The sequence below is a fragment of the Periophthalmus magnuspinnatus genome, chromosome 4, assembly GCF_009829125.3.
Source record: "Periophthalmus magnuspinnatus isolate fPerMag1 chromosome 4, fPerMag1.2.pri, whole genome shotgun sequence".
Lineage (NCBI taxonomy): Eukaryota > Metazoa > Chordata > Actinopteri > Gobiiformes > Gobiidae > Periophthalmus > Periophthalmus magnuspinnatus.
This window is the reverse complement of record NC_047129.1, coordinates 29,581,529-29,594,333: the sequence shown is the minus strand read 5'-3', so window position 1 is coordinate 29,594,333 and position 12,805 is coordinate 29,581,529. Positions and strand designations below refer to the sequence as shown.

Below are 12,805 nucleotides of genomic sequence, written 5' to 3'. Positions count from 1 at the left end.
ATCTAACCTGTCAAACACTTTAAACGAACAGTACGCTAAAGCAAAAGTAAAAGGTTCTATGGATTCTGCAGCCCATTTATAATATACTGAAATGAGTATGTAAAGCAGGTTCTAACTGACTTGATCAACACATGTGAGCCATCTGCCGCACGACCTTACATTAGCGTACATTAGCGTGCAGTAGTTTACATTAGTCTAATTATTGTCCAGTTGACAGAAGTCAGCTTTCCTAAGTCATCCAAAAAATCCGCAAAGCCTGATATATGACTCGCATAGTAACTGTTCAATCAAATATTTGAAAGTTCTCCGACTTGTTCGACTTGTAGACAGCTAAGTTCAAATCCCTCAATCTTTGTAGGTAATGTTCAAGTTAATACAATCTAAGGGTATGTTAAATAAATCACATGTAAGAACTACTTTTTATCAAGCAAAGGAGTTAAATTATGGAACGGTTGCTGCAGTGAACCAAAACAAAGTACCGTAAATTTCAGACTATAAGCCGCTACTTTTTTCCCACACTTTGAACCCCGCGGCTTATACAAAAGTGCGGCTAATTTATAGATTTTTACTGCCTAACGGCCACTGGGGGGCACTCTAACAGGAAATACAAAAGTGAGACATGGGGAAAGATTATGAACTGATGCTTTTCAGACACAGTTTAAAAAAAAACAAACAAGAAAAAAAGCGTTTCCTAAATTAAAATAAAAAAAATTCTGTTTACCATCTTTCGGTGTAAATATCACATGTTACAACACAAAAACCTGCGGCTTATATTCAGGTGGGCTCTATAGTCCGAAATTTACGGTACTTGGTAAAATCGTAAATGGTCAAACTTTTATATAGCACTTTTCCACCTTCAAGCCACTCAAACACTTTACATCAAGGAACCACTCACCCATTCACACACACATTCATAAACCAGTGCACGCAGACACTTGGGGCAAGGTGGGTTAAGTGTCTTGCCCAAGGACACAACGGCAGCATGCATCTGTGGGAATCTCTAGAATCGCACTGCTAACCTGTGGATCAGTGGATCGAACAAACACAGTGGGATTCGAACAAACACTCAACGAACTGAGACAAAATATTTGAAAGAATAACAACAGTAAGGATAGTTTTTTTTTTTTTTTTTCATTATAATGTTGTAAAATGTCCAGTAAGATGTTGTATTAATTTTGTAGATAAGTGTCGGCACAACGAGTTTTAGCTTCTGTCTACACCTGCTCATGGACTTAATTTAGTGTATGATTTGATTGTAAAGTTCTACACACTGAATATATATATTTTATGGGCTTTATACTGAATCTAATGTAAGTAGACTGCAATAACTTACACAATTCGAAGTGCGATATATTGTTGATGTAAATATAGAAGATAAATGATAATATTGAAACTAATTTATACCACTGCCACCATAACCCTAAAGTGGGATTATGCTCAAAAAACGTTTCTAAATTGTTAAAATATAAGCGCTGCAGTACAAAAACAGCTGTATTAATCACTTTAGCAGTTAGTTTGTATCTATAATGAGTCATAAAAGTTATCAAATCTTATTGTATTGCAAAAAATGTCCCAAAAATTTCTCACTGGTGCACAGAAAAGTAACTATGATAAATACTAACCCCCAAAAATGATTGTAAGTAAGTAAGTCGATATAGTATTTATTGTGACAGGCCTCGTTACACACTGACCAAACAATACATGAATGAAAATGAATATTGTCCCTTTCAAACGAATGTAAAGTCTCCCACTCCTCTCTGACCTTTTGGACCTTTGACCAGTTTGATGTCCAGGACTCTCTCACTGAGGCTGCGTCTCCGTCGGACACACAGTCTGACCAGGCCCCCCGCGTCCTTCAGAGCCTCCACCGCTCCACTGTGGGTCACCTCACGCACATCTGTGTCGTTCACTCGCACTATGCAGTCGTTCACCCTGCAGGGGGCGACACAAGCGGTACGTCAGGGCTGTATTTACCAACCAATAGTACAGCAACATTGTAGAATCCTAATAGTTAAAATGAAGATGGAGGACCGGTCAGAATTCAAAAAGTTGTGTTGTGTTTCATTCACACATGTTTGAGTAACTCTTTATTATTAGTCTGTCTGTCTCCAAAGTTCCAAATGCTCTGTTCCACCTTGTGATATCATGTAGTGGTAGTTTTCGAGTTAACAGCTACATTTTACCTTTAGTTCAGTAGAGATCGGCAATTCCAGGGCTGAAATTATTCAAAGAGTGAAGCACTTCCTGTATTACCACATGATGACATCACAAGGTGGAACAGAGTGTTTTCTGTTTTTGATGAGGAAACAACATTATTACATAGGTCAGACAGTGTAACATGAGCCCTTTACTGTCTTTGTAATTACTGGGCTTATCCACATGAAACAAAAACTGGCACAAAACAAAAGTTGAACGTCTTCTCTGTCAGGATGAAAAAAACTAAAATTATTTTCCAGAACAGCTTTAGAACGTCATGCACTTTTTCAATCCCAAAGACCTGACTGTTGAAGTTTAAAAGACCTTCAAGCCCATCTCTAACAATTAAACATATTTAAGTTCAACATTTGTGGATCAAAAGTGTAATAATAGTAATAATAGTGTATGGCAGGTTTCATGTGTTAGCTTAGTCATCATTTAGCCTAGTCCTGGTTCGTTAGGCCAAGTTCAGCTGTGTTTTCGATCTGGTTTAAATGTAAAAAATGGTCTAGTTCTGGGGACACATGGAAAACAAACTATTTTATAAGGTGGTAAAGTAAAAAGTTTGAGAACCACAGTTATGTTGACGAGTATGTTACTTTTGTATTTATTTGTATATTTAAACTGCATACTTATAGGAATGTTTAGTGTTGTTTCCGGCAACCTCACTGTTAGCATCAATACTTCCTGTCCAGTTTTTATCTCAGATCACACTAGAATTAATACGTTTTTAAAGATAAAGACAGTGAACACGGAGCACTGACAAAATGTTAAAAACTACATAAATAAAATGAATACTTCTTTGTTTAGAAAGAGGCATGTTTGTGTCTCAGTGCTAACACTAATGCTAATGCTAATTTTGAGCCATAATAAATATTAAAACAATTCTAAATATAAAAATAACTGCATGGACTTGTATTTGAATGAATTTGAATTTTAATAGATTGTTTATTTTACGTTTTCTGATTTTAATAAAAGTGAGTGTTAGCTTTGAGATACAGTGAGCTAGCTAGCGTGCAGAGACTACTCAAGATTAGCATGTCATGTTGTCTCAGCCAAGTCAATCTTCAACCTAAATGTATTTTCAAATTTTAAAACCAGAGCTGAAACTTTTTAACCAACAAATAAAAAATAATGAGCATGTGAGTGACCGATGTTATGACTATAATTAAAAAGCAAAAGAGTTGGGTACCGCAGCGTTAGACGGAATCAGGAGAGTGACAGTTTTACCGTAGCCGTCCGTTCTGTGCGGCCGCTCCTCCGGGGATGATTTTAGTGATGAAGATGGAGGGGTCTTCGCCAATGTGAGGATTATCTGTTCCTCCTGCAATACTGAAGCCCAGGCCCGAGTTCCCCTGATGAGACGAGACACGAAACAAGAAGTCATAGTTATATTTCGTGACGTTTTTGACTACTCCATCTACAGTGGGTCTATAGCACTACGTTATGTTTTGTTTGCAGTTGTCATGAAATACCAGGACTGTCATATTATTTGATTCAAAGCTAAAGCAATTATCAGAGAAGTCCTTTAATTAAAATAAATAAATAACCGTATTCCTGTTGCTAAGGCTAATATGTTTGCATTTGCTTGAGCATGTGAAAATGGAGTGTGGTGTTTTCAAATGAAAGAACGTGAGAATGCATGGTTTGATCGTAAATGGACAAATATGTAGATGTATTTTAATTGTTTGTAACCTGGGGACTGCAGATTAATGTGTTTGTTCATGGTCCCTGTTAAAATAAACCAATAAACTAAGCTAAACTAAAACCAGCACCTGTAACATCAACTACTTTTGTGTTTTTACATTTATTCATTCAAAATTGCATTGTCATTCTGTTATAGAAAACACAAGAACATCAAGCACTGCATAGTTTTGATATAAAGTGCAAATATCAGAGGTGCAAGACCCTGTCCACTACTGCGGATGGAACGATAAACTATAATATCGTTTATTGTGATAAAAAGGGTTGACAATAATAGTTTTTTGGCACTTTTTATATAATCGTGATAATCGCCAACAAAGATAATCGCCATTATGTCACCAGAATGTGCAGAAAAAAACTACTACTCCCTGATGATCTCCTCTAGATCATTGTTGTTTTCACTGATAACAAAGTACAATACTTCAACAGTTACCTACTCATAATGTTTAAATAGTAATTATTCATATACAGAACATTTTTCAACTGTCAGCAACAATAATTATCATGATATATTCGTTAACCGCAATTATTTTTAGCCATGATAATCGTAGCACCAAATTTTAATATCGTCCCATGACTAGAGACTGAAAAATACATTGAAAAACTTAGATCGAATATCGGCTTCCAAGATGTATGTTCAGCCGATATCCCTGATTATTTTAGTGCATAAACTGGTGTTATAAGACAATTTACCGGCCACGATTGTCCCAAACGTCACTTTATATTGACTGTTGATACTGTTTCTGTTTAAAGGGAACATTATATTTTCAGTCTCTGTGCTTGTATCAGTTGATAAAGGCAGATAATTAAAGCCAAAGTAAAGGATGTATCAGGTTTAAAGAGAAGAACAGGGGCACACAGTCAGACAAGTGGAGTTTTAATCTCGTTATTACGAACACTTAACGCTTAAGTCATAATATTGCTGTCATACTAGAACAAGTATGGCCACTGGAAAATTAAGATTGAATAAATACATTGTCTTTTAATATTTCTCCTCCCAAACACATGATGTGGGTTACAATGGTTTGGAGTTTTTAAAGAGTTGAAGCTTTGTGATTTGGCGTGTGTGAGTGCGTTAAAGCGAAGGCAGCGGAGCAGACAGAACCAGGTCAGAGCAGAAAAGACACTGAAGACACAGCTCAGAGCCTGGGGTCAAAACACCAGGAACATGGGGGGAGAAAAGAGGATGGGAAAAAAGAGAGGAGGGAGGGAAGAGAGAGAGGGAAAGAGGGTAAGAGCAGAAGAGACAAGTGTGGGGAGATAGGCTGAAGGGTGAGAGAAGATGAGAGGAGAGGGGAAAAGGTAGAGAGAGATGGAAAGTGGAAGGAGAGAGGAGAGAGATGATAGAGAGAGGAGGAAGAAAAGAGGTTTGGGAGGGTAATAGATGAGGGAGGGAAAGAGAGAGAGAAAGAGGGTAAGAGCAGAAGACACAAGGGAGGGGAGATAGGCTGAAGGGTGAGAGAGGATGAGAGGAGAGGGGAAAAGGTAGAGAGATGGAAAGTGGAAGGAGAGAGGAGAGAGATGATAGAGAGAGGAGGAAGAAAAGAGGTTTGGGAGGGTAATAGATGAGGGAGGGGGAGAGAGGGAAAGAGGGTAAGAGCAGAAGACACAAGGGAGGGGAGATAGGCTGAAGGGTGAGAGAGGATGAGAGGAGAGGGGAAAAGGTAGAGAGATGGAAAGTGGAAGGAGAGAGGAGAGAGATGACAGAGAGAGAAGGAAGAAAAGAGGTTTGGGAGGATAATAGATGAGGGAGGGAAAAGAGAGAGGGGGAGAGAGAGGGAAAGAGGGTAAGAGCAGAAGAGACAAGGGAGGGGAGATAGGCTGAAGGGTGAGAGAAGATGAGAGGAGAGGGGAAAAGGTAGCAGAGAGATGGAAAGTGGAAGGAGAGAGGAGAGAGATGATAGAGAGAGAAGGAAGAAAAGAGGTTTGGGAGGGTAATAGATGAGGGAGGGAAAAGAGAGAGAGAAAGAGGGTAAGAGCAGAAGACACAAGGGAGGGGAGATAGGCTGAAGGGTGAGAGAAGAGAGGGGGAAGAAGGGAAAGAGAAGGAGATGAAGGAGGAGGATAAGAGGGGAAAAAGGTAGGGAGAGATGGGAGAGAGTAGAGAGATGAGAGAGAAAAAAGGAAGAAAAGAAGTTGGGGGGACAATAGATGAGGGAGGGAGGATGAAAGAGGGGTTGATAAAGGAGGCAGAGGGAGGAAAGAGAGGTGGAATAGACAAGGAAAAGAGGAGGATAAGAGGGGAAAAGGGGGACAGTGAAGGAATGTGGAGGAGAGAGGAGAAAGAGATGCGAGAGAGAAAAGGAGGAAAAGAAGTTGGGGATAATAGATGAAGGAGAAAGCGAGGAGGAGAAGAGGAGGGAGGAAAGACGGGGAGAAGAGGGAGAGAAAAGATGGGAAAGAAGGGAAAGAGAGAGAGGAGGATCAGAGGTGAAATGGTAGATATAGATGGAAAGTGGAGGGAGAGATGCGAGAGAGATTAGAGAGAAAACAAGGAAACGAAGTCTGGGGATAATAGATGAGGGAGGAAGAGAAAGGAGAGACGGTAAAAAAGATGGAGAGAAGAAAAGGGAAAAGAATGGAAAGAAGGGAGAGAGGAGAAAAAGAGGGGAAACGGTAGAGATCGATGGAAAGTGGAGGGAGAGAGCAGAGAGAGATGATAGAGAGAAAAGAAGTTTGGGGGAATAAGAGTTGAGGGAGGAAAAGAAGAGGAGAAAGGAAGAGAAAGAGGGGAGAGGAAGTGAAGAGGAGAGAATACACATCACCAGAACTCTGCCCGTCCACCAGTTTAGTAATAAAGCCTGTTTCAGATTCCACAGAAAATAAGTGTGAAAAATCTGTTGTACAATTTTGATGTTTTCCCTCTTGGCTGAATCAACTAAGAAACTTGACTCACTTAAACCCAACATGGTCCAGGAACATAGACTGTATTTACACATGGACATAGTTAACCTGAAAGCTGCTGTGTTCCAAATAAGAAGAGAGCACGGGTGAACGTCCGGCTCCATTGACTCTCGGTCCAAATCACTTCACGTTAGAAAACCGTGGCCTCTCTCTCTGTAACTGCTGCTGTCAGGCTCGTCACTTTGGTTTTAAAATGTTTGTATTAACCCGCTCTGCATCATCCTGGTGTTTTTATTTCGCTATTGTGTCCGACAAATCAGGAGTGCTCAGATTCAGGGCTGAGGACTATAGAACTAGAGCCGTTGTCTCTTACCCGCTCCAGAGTGATCTCTTCATACTCGTAGTCTGCTTCTGTTCCGTTCACCTGCACATAAACACAAACACATTTTGTTCTATTAGGTAACACAAATACAAATGATTTAAAGGGCCCATATTACACTATGTTCTGATCTATGTTAGAATGTTTTTTCCTCGTCACAAACAGACCTGGAGTTGTGTTTTGCTTCATTCACACATGTTTAACACACAAAACCCTGCAGATTTAGGCTGAGTTCTTCTCTCAAACTGAAAACTCTCCTTGTGATGTCATGTTGTAATACAGGAACTCCACACTCCTTCACTAGAATCATTTAGATAATTTTACCCATGAAATTTCCAATCTGAACAAAAGGTAAAAGGAGCTGTTAACGTGAAAACTACCACTTCATGACATCACAAGGTGGAACAGAGCATTTTGAGCCTTTGAGATGTAGACAGACTAATAATAAAGTGTTATTCAAACGTGTGTGAATGAAATAAAACACAACTCCAGGTCTGTTTTTGAGGAGGTAACAGCTTTATAACATGACTTAACCCTCACAAGAGTCAATTTTGTGTAATATAGGACCTTTAATACTAGCTAAACAGGATATCTTGGTGTTTTATAGTACTTTTCCTGTGTATCGTGTTATCTATCTATATATAGATATAGACAGATACAGATATATTGTTGACTTTTATGTGAAGCTGGAGTTGTTTTATACATAAACAAAACTGAATCGAACTGAATTTTAATTGCGTCCACTCATCCGTATGACGACCTTGTTTCTATATTTGAGCACATGATCAGCCTGCGCAGGTCCGTGTGCGTTTGATCTGAGCGATGGGCGGTCCACGTGTGAGTATTTATGAATGACGCGCGTGGATTAGGATCTTAATGATGATGTCGTTGTGATGTCATATGCAGCGCTGACGTCCCTGAGAGGCTTAAAGTCGCCCTTTAGCCTGACGAGAGTTCAGTCCGGTCTGCACCAGCTCCACACACTGGGGTTTGTCATGACATTTTCAAGTGCGGTATGTCAACTTTAATACCACTGACAACATAACCTAAAGTATAATAATAATAATAATAATATGAGCCTTTTCTGAATCGTAAAAAACAAAAGGTAAATATCACAATGAAAAACTATAGTCATGGCAATAGTAGTGTTGCAACGATACTAAAATTGCACTTTATTTCGATCATAGACTGCACATATAAATGGACTTAGCGGACTTGCTTGCCGCCGTTTTCCAAATAGGAAGTGAGCCTGGGTGCACTTCCGGCTCCACTGACTCCAATTCACTTTACGTTACAAAAAACGCCCCTCTCTCTGTAACTGCTGCAGTGAGCCTCGTCATTTTGATCTTAAAATGTTCGTATTAATTCTACTCTAACTCTACATGGTATTTTTATTTTGCTGTTGTGTCCTTAACTCAAGATATGAACATTACGTGCAGGTGGGAAGGGGCGTTACCTTCAACAGCTTTGCTCCAGATTGGGTCTTTCGTTGCTATGATACTCGTGGTTGAAACTTCTAAATAGGGAACCCCGCTCCAAATTTGCCGCTATAACTGCTCTAGCCTCGATGAGCTTCATTTGACTGGAGCCGAACTCTACTCTCCACGTCTTTATACAGTCTATGGTCTCGATACTACTTTTACTATCGATTAGTGTCCGATTTTTGATACTTTTGACAATCCTAAACTACATACCGCATTTTCTGATTTCGTCTGATATCTGAAGTTAAACAGGGCAGGGTTGGGCCTGGTTTGTACTTGGATGGGAGACCGCAGGGAAAACCAAGTGCCACAGTGGGGCAGCAAAGGCTCTGGTGCAAATTACTGTTGCGTCCTTAGGCAAAACACTTCACCTAACTTGCTTATGTATGAATGTGGTTTGTGAATGTGGTCAGAGCGGTCGATGGTGCAGACTGACAGCTTCGCTAAAGTAGTGTACCACGGCTAAGTGTGGTCTGCATGAATAATGCACAAAAGTGTTAAGTGACTTTGCGCGTCTGGAAAACCGCAAGATACGACTAAAGCATTATTATTAGTTTGTGTGTGTCTATAATCGCTCGCAGATATGAAACGTAGGACTGGAGACGATTAAAAAAATTCTTGGTTGACTAAAAAGGAGGTGTGGCAAAAGCTCGTAAAACTATTATGTATCTGTGTGTATCTGACCCAAACTGCATTCACAAGACTACACCTGCAGGGAGTTCATACAAAAACAACTATTTATCCAGAATAATGTGTTTAATCTCCATTTTACATATAAATGCCAAACATCCTGCAGCTAACTCACTGTCTTACTTCTCCTTTCTGCTGTTGTCCCATATAAATCATCAAACTGAAACTGATTAAACGACTCAAGGACTACAGCCCTAATGTAACTTACACGACCCTCAACATGAAATTAAAGTTCTAGTTCAAACAAAAAGTAGACACAAAAAAGTTGAACTCTGCACCTGATAAATACTGAGCTTCCAAAATACTGTCATCTACCATTTACTGCACAAACATGACGCTGTTTGCCTTGTACTCTGCTGTGTGCGATCAGAAGGACCAAAAGTGAAATGGCTGTGTGGGGTTATGTGGTGGTGGAGGCTGCAGTGGGTCAGTGGTCCCTCAGGCCTGTCCTAATCCCGAGCTCTAATCTGTGTCAGATTATTCCAGATTGGACAGTGTCACACATTACTGCCGCACATACGGAGCCCGCGCTGGCTAAAAAGAGCAAAACCACATTGGGTTCTATCGTGCAAGAAAATAACAGAAGGGAAATGTGTTAAGAGTTAAAATATAACATTAGATGATTGTTCCAAAATAGGTGTAAGAATGAAATTTATAACAACCACAGAAAAACACAACACACTGCCTCAACAACTTCAGCTTGTACTGTGAGTAGTAGGCCTGACACAATTTTGAAAGACGATATATGACTATAGAGAAATATTGCGATAAACGACAGTATTGAAACTACTTTATACCGCTGATACAATTAAAATAAAGTAAAATCATACCAGCAAACACATTTTACATAAACCGTATCATTAAAAGACCTGAGCTGCAACAGATAAACAGCAAAATGAACCAATAAATAGCCATAAAAGTGATTTATTCTACCCTCTACAGCTCAAATCTCATCATATTACTTCAGAATCACAAAAATCTCCCAATTTTTGCAAAGAAATTGTACACACGATGAATATTGAGCCTAAAATATACTGTTTCGATACAGTGATTATCATGACAGGACTAGTGAGTAGGATTGTCAAAAATATCGAAAATCAGATACAAATCAATACTGAAACTAACATCGAAAGTAGAACATTGACTGAAGTATCGATACTGAATAAAAATGCTTCCTGATTAGTTTTATCTTGCGTTTTATCAGAACTAATATAAAACCACACAGAACAATAAGCAAATAGGGTTATTTTGTGTTGAAAATTATAATATTGTCCAAAAAAGAGCTTATACAATGATCATTTCGGTATCAAAAACAGTATCGAGCATAGAGATCGACCGATGTGGGTTTTTCCATGGCCAAAGCCGATACCGATTATGTAGAATGTGGACAAACCGATGGCTGATAAGCTCTACTGATATTTTTGACCGATATGTAAGGTTGATGTTGATAATTTTGCATTTCAGTGTTCAAATAAAGCTTTGTGTTTACAGTATTCTTTAAGCAGAACGGCAAAACAAAATATCGGAATGTGATGAAGATGAAGGCCGAAAGCCGATTCGCTAAGTGCAAATATCGGCCATATATATCGACCAACCGATTTATCGATCTAGCTCTAATCGAGTCTCAAGTTTGTTCTTTAATATAGAAATCGACATTGAAATTTTAGCGCCGAGACAATACTAACCGTGAGCTCTGGCTAGTGTAGAAAGTACAAAAAAAAACTGTAAAATTGCATTCATTAAATACTAATAAAAATAACACAAAAAATTAAAGATTAATCAGCGTTTGCCCACAAAAAAAAAAAAGACACAATAAGCTCAACAATAGGAAGAGCATCTGGACTAAAATTCTGCCAAATCAATGTTATTTTTTACTCTTCCATAACCAGTTATTATACCCAATCCATTTTATATAGTTTATAGTATAGTTTGTGTATTTAAATGTATTTTTGATGGTTCCCAGTGTGATTATGAGCCTGTGAACGGTGCGTAATGGACGTGCAGACAGTATAATATGTTTTGACTGACTGGGTTGTATCATACAGTGAGTGAGACTTCATATGGAGAAGGTCAACGGCAGATTATCGACATTCAAAGCTAATAAATAAATGGTATGAAATGTGTCCGTCTGTGTGTTTAACATGTGTCGCTCCCTCATGCCTCTGTAAATACGATTATTAAGTACATGCATGATGATTTGATTGTTTTGGACACTGGAGAGGCAGACTGTGATCTCGATGTGGGTTCATTTCCCTGTAGCTTTCATTCAGTAGAGCGTGCACAAATAAGTCAAGAGCTTCGCTGTTTGGAAGCTGAATAAACAACATATAAAATAGACCGGTTTGAATAATATTAACAGCTTATGTTTCAATATATGAAAGACGGAGAGTTGATTTTTGGGAGTCAGTACTTATTGTGTGACTTGTTCTTAGTACTAGCAGGACATTTTTGGGTATATTTCTGTACTGCAATGAGACCTGCGCTGTAGAAAGTTGGATTACGAGTTCTGTGGTTTACGATTACGATTCTGTGGCTCATTATAGTCAAACAAGTTACTTAAGACTAGTTTTTTGGGGTTAATTCTGCTTTATGGTTTGGTTTCATTGTCTATATTCACTTCAACATTATATCGTACTTCAATAGCACATTTAAAAACAACTTCAGCTGCTCAAAGTGCTTCAAATAAAAAAGGCAAAAAGTCCAAAAAAGTCCAAAAAAGTCAATTTCTCTGCATCTTTCTTTCATTAGAGTTTGCACACATGGCTGAAGTGCTTTGTTGTATTAAATAGACCTATTTGAATAATATTAACAGCTGCTGAGTGAGAGGGGAGTCTGATACTCAGTTTTACATGTGTTTTTGAGAAATGTATTCTTAATCATAAACTGGCTGACAATTTGAGACCGATATGTATGACAGATTCCATTTTTCTCAAATTAAAGTCACTGAATGTGTTTACAGTCTACTACTCTACATGAGGAAAGTATATAAAGTGAAACATATACTGTGGATAAACTGTATATTTGTACCAACAACTGATAAACACGCTTTATTAAGACAACAGACAGACAATTTTTGACATATAATCATGTCGTTTTAAACTAGTTCTCATATAGATCAGGGCCATTTGAAAACGATACTATTTATTTTCTGTAATGACACTTGCGAGAATGAGTGTGTACTTTCAATACAAGTTTTAGGATTGATTTAAGGATCGAATTTTCAATACTTTTGGCAAGTCTATTCACTGCAGACATATACAGACATAGACATATTCCCATTTGAATTAATAACGTCTGACTCATTACAGATGCAAACTCAAGTACTGAAGTGTTTCATTCTGCTGTTTATTTATTGGATTTTGAGTTTTTTAACAATATTGTAGATTTAGAATAGTTTTTGTGGTTTATATCCGCTCTTGGGTTTTGTGTCAGTGGCATAAATTAATTTCATTATTATCATTTATCGTCTATAGTTACTTCAGCGAAAGTGTCACGGCCCCATTCTTATATT

The 12,805-nt window shown here is 38.4% G+C and overlaps 1 protein-coding gene across 6 annotated transcripts in view; it reads right to left on the bottom strand.

Moving 5' to 3' along the window:
* Positions 1 to 12,805, bottom strand: part of LOC117369720 (discs large homolog 1-like protein) — a 162,105-nt gene that overhangs the window by 49,216 nt on the left and 100,084 nt on the right. For all 6 annotated transcript variants that reach the window (XM_055221459.1, XM_055221460.1, XM_033965047.2 and 3 more), the window contains 3 exons: positions 7,118 to 7,168; positions 3,427 to 3,551; positions 1,763 to 1,932 (listed from right to left, as the gene is read on the bottom strand). In XM_055221459.1, the coding sequence (XP_055077434.1) occupies positions 1,763 to 1,932; positions 3,427 to 3,551; positions 7,118 to 7,168 (346 nt within the window). The remainder of the gene's footprint in view (positions 1 to 1,762; positions 1,933 to 3,426; positions 3,552 to 7,117; positions 7,169 to 12,805) is intronic.